The 15,707-nt window shown below is 42.7% G+C and overlaps 1 protein-coding gene across 2 annotated transcripts in view; it reads left to right on the forward strand.

Moving 5' to 3' along the window:
- SUFU (SUFU negative regulator of hedgehog signaling) overlaps positions 1-15,707 on the forward strand; it is a 114,204-nt gene that overhangs the window by 32,103 nt on the left and 66,394 nt on the right. For both annotated transcript variants that reach the window (XM_049855010.1, XM_049855011.1), the window contains exon 3: positions 12,483-12,619. In XM_049855010.1, coding sequence (XP_049710967.1) covers positions 12,483-12,619 — 137 coding nt within the window. The remainder of the gene's footprint in view (positions 1-12,482; positions 12,620-15,707) is intronic.

A 15,707-nucleotide genomic window follows, 5' to 3' on the forward strand; every position in this document is an offset into this window, starting at 1 on the left:
CAAAAAAAGAAAATTATAGACCTATATCCCTCATGACAGAAACCCTGGTGGCGTAGTGGTTAAGTGCTAGGGCAACTAACCGAAGGATTGGCAGTTTGAATCCACCAGGCGCTCCTTGGAAACTCTACGGGGCAGTTCTACTCTGTCCAGTAGGGTTGCCATGAATCAGAATTGACTCGACAGCACTGGGTTAGCTTTTTGGTTTTTTGGTATCCTTCACGAACTTAGATGCGAAAATCCTCAACAAAATTCTAGCCAATAGAATTCAACAACATTATCAAAAAAATAATTCACCATGACCCAAGGGGGATTTGTACCAGCTGTTCAGGGATGGTTCAACATTAGAAAAACAATTAATGTGATCCATCGTGTAAATAAAACAAAAGACAGGAACCACAGGATCTTATCAATTGATGCAGAAAAGGCATTTGACAAAGTTCAACACCCATTCATGATCAAAACTCTCAGCAAAATAGGAACAGAAGAAAAACTCCTGAACATAATAAAGGGCATTTACACAAAGCTAACAGCCAACCTCATCCTAAATGTAGAGAGTCTGAAAGCATTCCCCTTGAGACTGGGAACCAGACAAGGATGCCCTTTATCACCACTCTTATTCAGCATTGTGCTGGAGGTCCTAGCCAGAGCAATTAGACTAGATAAAGAAATTAAGGGCATCCAGATTGGTAAGGGAGAAGTAAAACTATCTCTGTTTGCAGATGACATAATCTTATACACAGAAAACCCTAAAGAATCCTCAAGAAAACTACTGAAACTAATAGAAGAGTTCAGCAGAGGATCAGGATACAAGATAAACATACAAAAATCAGTTGGATTCCATGGTTTAAGGGGACTTCTAAGTCAATTGGCAAAATCTATTATGAAAACATTCTGCATCCCACTTTGAAATGTGGCGTCTGGGGTCTTAAATGCTAACAAGCGGCCATCTAAGATGCATCAATTGGTCTCAACCCACCTGGAGCAAAGGAGAATGAAGAACACCAAGGTCACACGATAACTAAGAGCCCAAGAGACAGAAAGGGCCACATGAACCAGAGACCTACATCATCCTGAGACCAGAAGAACTAGTTGGTGCCCGGCCATAACCGATGACTGCCCTGACAGGGAACGCAACAGAGAACCCCTGAGGGAGCAGGAGATCAGTGGGATGCAGACCCCAAATTCTCATAAAAAGACCATACTTAATGGTCTGACTGAGACTAGAGGAATCCCGGCGGTCATGGTCCCCAAACCTTCTGTTGGCACAGGACGGGAACCATCCCCGAAGACAACGCATCAGACGTGAAAGGGACTGGACAGTGGGTAGGAGAGAGATGCTGATGAAGAGGGAGCTAATTATATCAGGTGGACACTTGAGACTGTGTTGGCATCTCCTGTCTGGAGGGGGGATGGGAGGATAGAGTGAGTTGGAAGCTGGCAAAATTGTCACGAAAGGAGAGACTGGAAGGGCTGACTCATTAGGGGGAGAGCAAGTGGGAGTATGGAGTAAGGTGTATATAAACTTATATGTGACAGTCTGACTTGATTTGTAAACGTTCACTTGAAGCCCAATAAAAGTTAATAAAAAAAAAAAAAATCAGTTGGATTCCTCTACACCAACAAAAAGAACATCGAGGAGAAAATCACCAAATCTGTACAGTTTTCAGTAGCCCCCAAGAAGATAAAATACTTAGGAATAATACAAAGAAAACTACAAGACACTACTGCAAGAACCAAAAGAGACCCACAAAAGTGGAAAAACATACTTGCTCATGGATAGGAAAACTTAACATTGTAAAAATGTCTATTCTATCAAAAGTGATCTATAAATACAATGAAATTCCAGTACAAATTCCAATGACATTTTTTAATGAGATGGAGAAACAAATCATCAACTTCATAAGAAAGGGAAAGAGGCCCCGGATAAGTAAAGCATTACTGAAAAAGGAGGACAAAGTGGGAGGCCTCACTCTACCTGATTTTAGAACCTGTTATACTGCCACAGTAGTCAGAACAGCCTGGTACTAGTACAACAACAGGCACATAGACCAATGGAACAGAATTGAGAATCCAGATGTAAATTCATCCATCTAGGAGCAGCTGATATTTGACAAAGGCCCAAAATCTGTTAATTGGGGAAAAGACAGTCCCTTTAACAAATGGTGCTGGCATAACTGGATAACGATCAGCAAAAAAATGAAACAAGACCCATACTTCACACCATGCACAAAAACTAAACCAAAATGGATCAAAGACCTAAATATAAAATCTAAAACAGTAAAGAGCATGGAAGAGTAAATAGGGACAATGCTAGAAGCTCTAATACATGGAAAAGACAGTATAGAAAAACATTACTAACAATGCAGAAGAGAAACTGGATAACTGGGAGCTCCTAAAAATCAAACACTTATGCTCATCCAAAGACTTCACCAGAAGAGTAAAAAGATTACCTTTAGACTGGGAAAAAGTTTTTAGCTATGACATTTCTGATCAGCTTCTGATCTCTAAAATCTATATGATACTGCAAAAACTCAACTACAAATAGACAAATAACCCAATTAAAAAATGGGCAAAGGATTTTAGCTGGCACTTCACTAAAGAAGACATCCAGGTAGCTAACAGATACATGAGGAAATGCTCAGGATCATTAGCCGTTAGAGAAATGCAAATCAAAACTACAATGAGATTCCATCTCACTCCAGTAAGGCTGGCATTAATCCAAAAAACACAAAATAATAGATGTTGGAAAGGTTGTGGAGAGACTGGAACACTTACACACTGCTGGTAGGAATGTAAAATGGTACAGCCACTTTGGAATCGATTTGGTGCTTCCTTAAAAACTAGAAATAGAATTACCATACGATCTAGCAATCCCACTCCTTGGAACATATCCTAGAGAATTAAGAGCGTTTACACGAGCAGATATATGCACACTCATGTTTATTGCAGCACTGTTTGCAATAGCAGAAAGATGGAAGCAACCAAGGTGCCCATCAGTGGGTGAATGGGTAAATAAATTATGGTGTAATCACACAGTGGAATACTACATATCGATAACAAACGATGAATCCGTGAAACATTTCATAACGTGGAGGAATTTGGAAGGCATTATGCTGAGTGAAATTAGTCAGTTGCCAAAGGGCAAATATTGTAGAAGACCACTAGTGTAATAACTGGAGAAATAGTTTAAACAGAGAAGAAAATATTCTTTGATGGTTATGAGAGGGAGGAAGGAGAGGGGTTTTCACTAAGTAGATAAAAAAAAAAGTAGATAGTAGATACAAATTATTTTAGGTGAAGGGAAAGACAACACACAATACAGGAGAGGTCGTCACAACTGGACTAAACCAAAAGCAGTTTCCTGAATAAACTGAATGTTTCGAAGACCAGCAGAGCAGCAGTGGGGATTTGGGGACCATGGTTTCAGGGGACATTTAAGTCAATTGGCATAATAAAATCTTTTAAGAAAACATTCTGCATCCCACCTTGGAGAGTGGCTTCTGGGGTCTTAAATGCCAGCCAGTGGCCATCTAGGATGTATCAATTGGTCTCAACCCACCCGGCGCAAACGAGAATGAAGAACACCAAAGACACAAGGTAATAATGAGCCCAGGAGACAGAAGGGACCACATAAACCAGTGACGACATCAGCCTGACACCAGAAAAACTAGATGGTGCCCAGCCACAACTGATGACTGCCGTAATAGGGAACACAACAGAGAACCCCTGAGGGAGCAGAACAGTGAGATGCAGACCCTAAATTCTCATAAAAGACTAGACTTAATGGTCTGACTGAGACTAGAAGGACCCTGGAGGCCATGGTCCCCAGACCTTCTGTTAGCCCAAGACAGGAACCATTCCCAAAGCCAACTCTTCAGACAGGGATTGGACTGGACTGTGGGATGGAAGATAATGCTGGTGAGAGTGGGCTTCTTGGATCAAGTGGACGCACGAGACTATGTTGGCATCTCCTGTCAGGAGGGGAGATGTGAGAGCAGAGGGGGTCAGAAGCTGGCTGAATGGACACAAAAATAGAGTGGAGGGAGGGGGTGTGCTGTCTTATTAGGGGCAGAACAGTTAGGAGTGTATAGAGGGACATATATAAGTTTTTGTGTGAGAGACTGACTTGATTTGTGAACTTAAGCACAATAAAAACTAAAAAAAAAAAAAAAAAGGGAAAAAGCCAGCACTTAGCACCTACTATGTTCCAGGAACTGTTCTAAGTGTTTAGTATATATATAAACTCATTTCAGCAGCTTCCATGTGGTAACCACTCATATTCCCATTTTTACAGATGAAGAAACTGAGGCACAGAGAGGCTAAGTGATTTCCTAACGTAACACAGCTGGGAAGTGGCAGAGCCAGGACTTGAGTGTAGGCATTTTGGTTCCAGAGACTCTGTTCGTACAACTACCCTGCACCATTGGTATTTTGGTGGCTCTTGATGCATATTTGGGACTTTTTTAACATGGCAACATTTTTCTTTGTGTGGGTCAGATAGTGACACTTCAGGTTCAGGTGACCAGCTGATGCGATTTGCCTGGAACTGGGGACTTTGCTAGGAGGTAGGACTTCAGTTGTAATGCCTGGAAAGTCCTGGGCAAACAAGGACAAGTTGGTCACTCTACTTGAGGGCCTTCAGCACCCTGGGACTCAGGATGAAGTCTTTTTTGTAACTATGTCAACAACCAGAACCTCCCCAGGTCGTGGGAGGCTGGGAATTACCACGAGAAGAATGAAGGGAAGGACTAGGTACAGTACTTGTTTCCTGTCGTTTGGTAGTTGGTGGGAGTTTAGGGCTTTTGGGGAGGGGAGCAAGAGCTCTGGACATGTAGACTGGCAATCATTGCATCCCTCCCCTGCAACAAGCCCCTTCAACCCAAAGCCCAGAGTATGTAATTATACAATGCTGGTGTGTTGTAACACTGTTAGCTGTTGGCTTACAGTGGTCAAACACATTTTGAAAAGATAGGTGGGTGGTAACATTTGTGACAGGTGTTGGTAAAACTGGTTGCCAGGTAGACTATAGTGTTGCCAGGGCACTTCTACTGGGTATCGGAGGAAGTGGAAGCTAGCAGGGGCCACTTCCTCTGGGATCAGGCTGGATCTTGAGATAAAAGGACTGCTGTCTGAGCCTGTTACTCCATTTATCTTTTAATTTTTAATTGAACTTTAGATGAAGGTTTATAGAACAAACTAGTTTCTCATCAAACAGTTAGTACACATATTGTTGTATGACCTTGGTTAACAACCCCATGACATGTCAAGTCTCCGTTCTCAACCCTGGGTTCCCTCTTACCAGCTTTCCTGTTCCCTCCTACCTTCCGGTCCCTGTCCCAGGGCTGGTGCATCCCTTTAGTCTTGTTTTGTTCCATGGGCCTGTTCATGTTAGTCCATTTATTAAGTCTTTATGCACCAGGCCTAGTGATTTGTATAGGTTATACATTGGTAATTAAAACAGACATGTGCCTTGCCATAGAGGAGCTTACAGTATGTGGGAGAGATAGAGAAGAAACAAATAATCATTAAATAAAGAGTAAACTATAAGTTGTGATAGAGATTATGAAGGAGGCCAATATGGTATAATGGTTATGTATTATGGTGGGGGAGCCCACTTAGACCCCTATCTTAGGTGGCCAAGGAAAGCCTCTTTGAGGTGATATTTAAAGCTGAGACCAGAAGGATGCTAGTCATTCTTGAACAGAGTGAGAAGCATGTTTTTGGCAGAGGGAACCAGAATGTTTGATGGTAGAGGAATGATACCAGGTTAGCAGTCAGCCGGCTGAGTGTGATGCAAAAAGAACTTTAAAACTCGGTGCAGACCAGATTATGGAAGGGGAAGGGCTCTGTGGTAGATTATTATAGTGATGGCTCCCAATGAGTCAAACCTCCCTAAATCCGTGCCCTTGTATAGTTTCCTTCTGTATTGACTGTGGGCTGGGCCATATGATTGGCTTTGGCTAATGATACTTTAGTAATTGTGGCACAAGCAGAGGCTTGATAAGTTCTTGCACATTGAGTCTTGTTCTTTCAAGATTGCTGCCACTGTTGAGCAACCATACAAAGAAGCCCGGCCTAGCCTGTAGCTGAGGCTGCCTAGGTCAAGGGTCTACAGTCTTTTTCTTTAATGGGCCAGATAGTAAATCTTTTAGGCTTTGCCGCCTACGTATGTTTCTTTTTCAGAGTCTTCTTTTTTTTTTTTAACAACTCTTTAACAATGTAAAAACTATCCTAAGCTCAGGGGCCATACAGAAAAGCACACTACAGGCCAAAGTTTACCAGCCTCTAGCTAGAACAACCAGCCAACAACCAATCTGCTAGCAATCTGTAGTTATTGGAGTGATCCTAGATAAGACCAGAAGAAGAATCACCCAGCTGAGCCCCGCCTAAATTGCTGACCGCAGAATCATGAGCAAATGAAATAAGTTTTGGGGTGGTTTGTTATACAGCAACAGGTAACTAATATAGCCTGGTAGGCCATGGAAAGGGGTTTTGATTTTTCATAAAATAAGAAGCCATTTAGGGATTTAAGCTAAGGAATGATATGACCTAATTTTTTTTTTTTTTTAAATAATTTTAGACTTAAAGTTGTGAGAATCTTACAAAGGATTCCCATTTATTCTTCACCTGATTCCCCAGATGATAACATTTTACTAAATTTGATTAGAATCAGGTTATGCCTTTTGGGTACTAATTTCACAGAAGCATTGTGCCCTTGTCAATGCGTTGTATCAGGAGGCACTTGATGTCAATTTGTCTCATTACTGTTTATGTTAACTTTATTACTTGGTTAAGGTAGTATCTGCCAGGTTTGTCTATGTAAGGTTACTATTTTTCCATTTGTAATTAATAAATGTCTTGTGGGGAGGCACTTTGAGGCCATGTCAATATCTAGTTTCTCATCAGATTTTTTTACCCACTAGTTTCAGCATCCATTGATGATTCTTGCCTGAATTAGTTATTATTATGGTGGTTGCCAAATGGTGATTTTTGGTTCTATAATTCCTTCTACATTTATTAGTCTAGGTTTTACTGTAAGGAAGGGCTTTTCTTCTCTACATTTATGTTTATTCATTTATATTAGTATAGGCTTATAAATTCTTATTTTAATTATGAGTTATAATTTGTTAATATTTATTTCAATGGTCAGATTGTCCTAGATTTAGCCAGTGAGAGCCCCTTCAGTCTGCTTTCTGTCTTTTTGACATGTTCCCATCATTCTTTGAACACTTTCTTACTTTCTCGCACAAGAAGTTCCAGACTCATTTTGTGGCTTTCCCAACCCTGCAATAGGCCCTTTCTCCAGAGAGCTCTGGTTTCTTGTAGTGGAGAATGGTATTTAGAAACCAAGATCTAGGTGCTAGGTGTTATCACTGTTACTGGGGTGTCACTGCTCTAATTGGAGAGAGCAAGAAAATATGTTACACACACTCGCATCTATATTTATTTCTTTATCTGCCAAGTACCATGACTGTGAAATTTATTCTAGCTTTTTTTTTTAACGTGTTTATAACTCTGATATATACTTAACTGATTTTTAACTTCTCTGACAATGAGAGAAACCTGGTTCCCATTATCCACAATGCATTTACACAGAAGGTAGTTTCAGAATTACTAACCTATGCCACTGTGAAAAGCAAACCTACTAGAGTTCAATATTTGTTCACGGTTCTTTACCCTGAGGATATATGGTCAAAAACTTTGTTCAAAACTTACTTCTTTTCCCCCCCACAAATTGTGAATTTTTTTTCCATTGGGTTTTTTAGTTTTTTCCTTTAATTTTTGAAAATGGTTTTATTGAGATATAATTCACATACTGTATATAGTTTGTGAGTTATATCTCAATAAAACCATTTTTTTAATTGAAGGAAAAAATTTAAAAACCCAAGAGAAAAAGAATTAGGTACAATTCACATACCATATACATTTTAGCATAGCAACAATTGTGAGGATGGTGCAGGACCAGGCAGTGTTTTGTTTTGCTGTACGTAGAGTTGCTATGAGTCGGAACTGACTTGACGGCAGCTAATAACATACAGTTTACCCATTTAAAGTGTACAACTCAGTGGTTTTTAGTATATTCACAGAGTTGTACAACCATCACCATAGTCAATTTTAGACCTTTTTTATCACCTCAGAAAGAAGCCCCGTATCCATTAGCAGTCACTCTCTTTATCCCCCCTAACTCTCCCAGCCTTAGGTGACCATTTAATCTACTTCTGTCTTTATAGATTTGCCTATAGTGGACATTTCACATAATATAAATATAGTTTATATTATGGATTAGTATTCTATATTTCATGTAAGTGGAGTCATACAATAAATGGTCTTTGGTGCCTGGCTTCTTCGTATAAGTAATAGAATGCTTACAGTGTTTATCTGTTCACCAATTGATGGACATTTGGGTTGTTTCAAGTTTTTGGCTGTTATGAATAATGCTACTATGAACATTTGTATCCAAGCCTTTGTGTGAACGTCTGTTTTCTATTCTCTTGGGCACATCCCTAGGAGTGGAATTGAGTGACATGGTAATTCCGTGTTTAACTTTTTGAGGAACTGCCAAACTATTTTCCAAAGTGGCGACATCATTTTACAATTTCACCAGCAATGTATGAGAGTTCCAGTTTCTCCACATCCATGTCAACACTTATTATTATCTGTCTTTTTTATTTTAGCCATTCTATTGGGTATGAAGTAGTATCTCACTGTGGTTTTGATTTACATTTTCCTAATGACTAATGGGAGCCCTGGTTGCACAGTGATTAGGAACTCAGGCTACTTACCAAAAAGTTAGCGGTTCAAATCTACCAACCACTCCTTGGAAACCCTATGGGGCAGTTCTACTCTGTCCTATAGAGTTACTATGAGTTGGAATCAACTTGAGGGCAACAGGTTTGGGTTTTTTTTTTTTTTAAATGACTAATGATGTCAAGTGTAAGATGCCAACTTTTAGATTAGTTTCTCTTCCCTCAGCTGTTGTGTTTCCTCCAGAAAGTTTCTCCTCTGTTCCTTTTCATCTGTAGACTGGACTTAGTGGTCCTTTTGACCTCTGGGGAGCTGATGCCTTCTTGGTCAGGAGCTTTGGAGGAGACAGTTGAGCAGGTTGCTGTGGTTGGGCAGCTGTGTGTCTAGGATTCAAGGCACATGTTTTTCCTGTTGGCAGGTTTGATGTTACTAGTGAGGCTCGCCAGACCACTGAGACAAAGCCGGCTTCTCCCCTGGACACCTCACTGAGCAGGTTCAGGAATTTTTAAGCTAGAAACAATCTTGAGAAGCTATCTCATCCATCCCTTAGCAACAATACTGAGCCACAGTTAGAAACCCGTACCCTGACTATGCTAGATGGGGTAGAATCACTCATTTCTTTAAAAATCTCTAAGAAGAAATCCTACTGATCCCCTTTACCACCACTCAGTAGGTTAGCAGCCTCTGTGTTAGAAAACTTCTTTGCTGTGATCCAGATTTCACCTTCTGCAGTATATTCCGCTTTCCTGTCGTGCTTTCCTTCCCTAGAAAATGTGAGAGACAGCCGCTTCCTAGGAGGGGCTTCTTCTCGGATCAGACAGACTACCTTGGCTGGAGAAGACCTCACCTGAGGAAGCCCAGACCATGCGAGGCCCCTCCTAAAAAAAAACTTGTCATTTGGCTTTGTCTGGGCAGCCTTCTTTGAAAAAGAGACCAGGCTCCAGGTTGTCTCCTTATAACTGAGGCTGGGCCATTCCAAATTCTGCTTCAGACTTACATCCAGCCATCCTGGTGGGTGGTAATTAAACACAGGCAGAGACCATCCGATCTGACCTGGTCTTCCCACCAAGCCAAGTGAGGGCTGGCCTGCCCACCACAGAGCTGCCCTGGAAAGCACAGGGTGGAAGCAGATGGTCGACACATGCGTGCGTGTATGCGCACATTCCTGCCGACGCGTGTGAACACAGGCCTCCTTTGAGAAGTGGTGCTGCTTGGATGCTTGTATTTCTCTCTGCATCTGAGGCTTCTCCCTGTTGCACAGTTCAAGAGGAACGTGTTTCTTTTAGCCTGTTTCTCAAGTTTTTGTGGTTAGAAATCATGTATTTTTCTTGGCCCAAGTTAAAAGCCCTAGAGTAATGGTCTAATACATTTTACAGAGCTGTCTCTAATTGGTGGCTGCTTGAAATCTTCCCTTTGCCCTGGTGACCCAGCTCCTTTTGCATGAATTTTACCTCACAGTCAATCTTGCGTTACCCACAGGCTTTCCCACTCCTCCTAGGCCTGCAGCCCCACGGAGGCAGCTCTTCTTCTAGCCTTGCTCTATCCACTCGGCTTCCCTATACTGAATTGCCCAAACAGGAATTAAAAACAAGGAAATGAAGTCGTTTACATTGCCTCTTGCCAAGCATCTTCTTGAAGCCTGGTCTTCAAAATTTCAAGTGTGTATTTTCAAAATAGATTCTGCTTCCCACATTGCTAGATACCTGGAGAAAATGCAAACCATGGAGACCTCCTTTAAATGTAATTGGGTATGACCATGATGATTTCTAAAGGATGTCTTTGGAACCCTTTAGAGAACTTAGCTTGGCCCTTTCAGGAACTGCATGGGCTTACCAGAGGTGTCTCCCATCTGCAGCACGTGCTGGAGGGCTGGACTTGGCCATTTAACAGATGGGAATGCTAAGGCCCATAAACCCAGGACTAGGGCTGGCCACAGAGCTTCTGAGACTTTGGAATCTCTTTCTACCCAGTCTCTCAGCCTGGCCTCTTGGGATGATGAGGATGAAGGAAAGATGCCACATGTCATCACATCAGCATCCCTTCAAAATTCTGCCCTCTGCCTGTTCCAGTGCCTTGGCTAGCAATGAAGTGTTGGCTGTCATCTTAGTTTATGGTTTGTATTTATATGCTGAGGAGTTTACATGTGTATAATCATGGTGACTCATGTTTTTACAAGATACAATTACTGAAAATTATATCATGAACATTTTTTAACCCTTCCCATGCTGGCAAGCCTTGTGTAGTTCTCAAGAACTCCTCCCTGGAAGCTTTCCCGTACCTGAGGAGATGGGGCATCTCACCAACCAGGCCCTTGCTTTGTAATCCACATCATTGCCATCTCTGGCAGAAGTCCACTTCAAGGACTTGCCTGGAACCTCAGGGCTCCTGAGTGTTTCCTAGCGGACGAGAAAGCTGGCATTCCAGCCTTGCCTCATCATCACTGTGTTGAGTTGTAGCCACAGAGGCAGTAATCCTGGCCATTGTGGTCCGCCTGGGAAGGGGAAGCGAGGGTAAATGTACTTCCCCAGGCTCCAGTGATTGAAGTGTGCACTCAGAGTGCTGGGCTTCAGGAGGAGCAAGTGCTGATGGGTGAGTATGTTGCGGGGGCTGGGTTCAGGAAGATACAGGCCCACCCAGTACCTTTGGAATCTGCCTTGGGACCTTTCCACAAACACTGAGGTTGGAGTCTAGCAGCCAGGCCAGCCTCCAACCCTTCTGGGGCAGGGTCCAGGGCTATGCAATGACATGAATCTTTAGCAAACTAAGTAGGTGCTTAGTAACAGCTTGAAGTCTTTTAGGGAACTTAGCTTGGTCCTTGAAGGAACTGCATGGGCTTATCAGAGGTGATCTCCCTCTGCAGCAAGTACGGGGGGCTGGACTTGCCCATTTAATAGATGGGAGTGCTAAGGCTCATACAGCTAGGACTAGGGCTGGCCACAGAGCTTCTGAGACTTTTGAATCTCTTTCCACCCAGTCTCTCAGCCTGGCCTCTTGGGGTGCGTGAATAAGGAAAATTTCCAGTAATGGAACTGCATTCATACAGAAAGGAATGTTCCAGAGCCACAGAATCTGGAACTCATAGTTCAGAGGGCCATAGAGGGGAAATTTAATTGTCCAGGCCAATGTCATACATATGTACCCATAGCTGGCAAGAGGGTGAAACAGCTCCTGGAAAACACCCTTTTAACTCAGTACTGAAGACACTTCTGAAGGTCACCCTTCAGCTAAAGATTACACAGGCCCATAAAACAAACAATAATACATGTAGCTCAACCATGTATACGAGACTCAATGGGCACACCAGCCCAGGGCAAGGATGAGAAGGCAGGAGGGGACAGGAAAGCTGGACAGATGAAAATGGAGAACCCAAGGTTGAGAAGGGGAGAGTATGGACACGCCCCAGGGTTGGCAACCAATGTCACAAAACAATATGTGTACCAATTATTTAATGAGAAACTAATTTGCTCTGTAAACCTTCATCTAAAGCACAATAAAAAAATAAATAAATAAAAAGGAAAAAAAAAAAAAGAGAGTAAGGCAAGAGATCTGGTTTCTTTCAGGCTTTTGAGGTCTTTCTTCCCTATAAGGCTCACCCACCGGAAGACTCTGACTAGGGGGTTTGATGCTGAGACCAACAAAAAGGGCGGGGGCGGGGGGAATACTTTAATTAGACCTCCAAAACTGGGTGTTTTCCAAAGGTAGTTGAACTAAAAACATTTGCTTTTTATTCCTTTCAGGTTTACAGGAACAGATGGACCTAGTGGTTTTGGCTTTGAGTTGACATTTCGTCTGAAGAGAGAAACAGGGGAGTCTGCCCCACCTACATGGCCAGCAGAGTTAATGCAGGGCTTGGCCAGATATGTGTTCCAGTCAGGTAAGAGCCCCAGGAGCTGGCTGGTGTCGTGCTCCTTTTGTCATGAGCCTGGCATGTCACAGGCATATTTTGATGTCTGTGAAGTGAACTTTCCTGGAAGTACTGTACCTCAGTTGTACCATGAGGATGGCTTGTCTTGCCTGGTGTTTCCTGGGTAGAAAGCTACCTGGGCCACTTAGGGGTCTATCATGTCCCCAATTTATAACCTACTCACAGCTAAAAGTGCTTATCAGAAGCAAGGATAGCGAGACTTTGTCTCGCATACTTTGGGCATGTTATCAGGAGGGGCTAGTCCCTGGAGAAGGACATCATGCTTGGTAAAGTAGAGGGTCAGTGAAAAAGAGGAAGACCCTCAACGAGATGGATTGACATAGTGCCTGCAATAATGGGCTCAAGCATAATGATTGTGAGGATGGTGCAAGACCAGGCAGTGTTTCATTTTGTTGTACACAGGGGTCGCAATGAGTTAGAACTGACTCGACAGCACCTAACAACAACACAGTTAAAAAACAAACAAAAAATCCCCCACTGTACCTAAAGAAGCTACTAGATCAAAGTGACCTCTGGCAGCAGGTAGGTGTCCCTGCCACCATTCTGATGCCCTGCGCTCTTATCACAATCTGCCAGCCATACTTCTGACTCCCAGGGAGCTAAAGGACAGCTCAGTATGGGGTTGACTAGCTCTTTCTCTGTCTGCCCATTTCCCGTAATTAACATGGTCCTTGCCCTCTGTTGCCAGTGGCCTAGCCATCTGTTTCTGGGACCACAGGCACACGTGTTAATCTTGGCCAAGGCTTGATTTAAGAGTAGAGGGGGCAGGGAGGGAAAGAAAGAAATATTCTAGGAGCTTGCTCCCACACAGTGTGAAGGGTAAGCTGGGGAAACTGGAATCGATGGGGCCTTGATAGTCAGAAGTATTGTTTGATTCAGATGCTTTGAGTGCCCTACAGAGGATTATTCTTTGTTCCTAGTGCCCCTGTAGAGACTACTAATATGGAATCTGAAGTAGGGGTTTTATGCTGGGAGCCTTGGCCCAGCCTGCCTGTGGGATGAGCCTCTGGTGGGATGGAATGTTGGGGCAAAATTTAGTACATTTTATGGAGGGTTTTGTATCATCTGAATATCTCTGGGTTGCTCAGAAACATCTCCCGTATGACCTCAGTTTTTGTTTCTTTGGTTTGGTAAGTAGCTTTAAAATGAAGGCTGGGCCACTTTTTCCCAACCCTTTTACTTTTGACTGCCATGGTTAAGGGAAGAGCAGTATCTGGGTCAGGGTCTTTCAAAGTATGCTCCTTGGACCGCTTGCATCAGAAGCACCTGGAGAGCTTGTTCTAAACACACACTCAGGGGCCCTGCTGGAGACCTATGACTCGGAATCTTTGGGGGTGGTGTTCCCAGACACTTCTAGTAGAGACTAAATTTGGAGAACCGTTGATCTGGTAGCTTCTTTAGGTACAGTGAGTTTTTTTGAGTGTTTTGTTTTTAGCTGTGAGTAGGCTATATATTGGGGACATGATAGACCCCTCTAGGTTGAACCTATCTGCCCTCATTCCAGACCTGGGAGCCAGTTGTTGGCTATCATGTAATGAGACTGATCGATAACTACCATCTACCGTTATGTGTTCTCCTGGAGGCTGCAGTTGTCCTCTCTAAGCAGACACTCCCAAACCTTTCCTTGGGGCTCTAATTCAGTTGTCTAGAGATGGGGCTGGTGCATCTGCTTTTTAATTAGCTTCCCAAGGGACTCTGGTCTGGGAGGTGGTGTTTGGGCTCTAAAGAACTGTTGACCAGGAAGTAGTTATATTTACAGGGGCAGAGGAAATAGGCTATCTGAAGCAGCTGACCCATGTGATTTGATACTGTCCCAATGTGGTTTGTAGAATCTTTTAAAATTGTGCTGGGGGTCTACTGCCTGAGCCCTTTGTATCCCCCCTCTCCTTCCTTGGGATGCCTGAAGCTGACTCTGTTACAGAACAATCTTTGGGAAGATAGACTTTTCTGACGTGGAATTTGATCTACTGTAGGAAAGGGGGTTCTACAAAGTAGGCAACCTCTTGCTTGCATAGACAGGTGACTCCTTGTCTCCCACTTAAGCCAGTGCATCCATGTGTTAGTCTCCACTTAATGTGCTGCTCAGGTGGATAGAGAGCAGAGAAATGTAACACAGGTATTATGAACCACTGTCAGATGAGAGTCAAGCAGATGAACTACTGAAATTAGTTCTGGAATGGTTCTGAAAGTAGTTCTGAAATTATAATGCAAGTCAGTGAGAAAGTAGGATTTTATTTGTAAGAATTTATTTCACCCAGACAGTAAACATCACTAGTGACCATTTTGTAACGACTAATGTAATGGTTGATTCAGGTGAAGATTACCAATGAATGCTAAAATCATTGGACAAAAAGTTTTTGAGGAACAGGACGTTTGCAAGGACTCAAAGAATCCCTCTGCAGGTTATTATTTTTATTACAAAAAGAAAAGAAAAAAGAACTTGATGGCAGTGAGGTTTTTTGTTTTTGTTTTTAATTGTTGTTGTTGTTAGTTCGCCCAGGTTGATTCTGACTCAGGTCTACCTCGTGTGTCCAGAGTAGAATTGCTCCGTAGGGTTTTCAAGGCTGTGACCTTTTGGAAGCAGATTGCCAGGACTGCCTTCTGAGGTGCTTCTGGATAGGTTCGAACCACCTACCTTTCGGCTGGTAGTCGAGTACTTAACCTTTTGTGCCACTCAGGGACTCCTTGGGTGTGATGATGGTATTATGATTTTATAAGATAATGTCCTTGTTCTTAGAAGATGCAGGCTGAAGTGTTCATGGATAAAATGACATGACGTCTGCAACTTAATTTTCCACTGATTCAGGGGGGAAAAGTGTCAGTGTCTGTGTGGAGAGAGAGAGAAGGAGAAAGGAAATGTGGCAAAATGTTAACAACTGGTAAATCTGGGTGAAAGATATATGAGTGTTCATTATACTATTCTTTTAACTTTTCCATAAGTTGTGGTTGTTTCCTGAATGTACACTGACTAGGGTGTGCTCTGCAGTTCCATTGGCACCGATGGTCCCTCTTTGCTGCAATTCATGTCTGCAGATCA

Source organism: Elephas maximus, chromosome 16, assembly GCF_024166365.1.
Source record: "Elephas maximus indicus isolate mEleMax1 chromosome 16, mEleMax1 primary haplotype, whole genome shotgun sequence".
NCBI lineage: Eukaryota > Metazoa > Chordata > Mammalia > Proboscidea > Elephantidae > Elephas > Elephas maximus.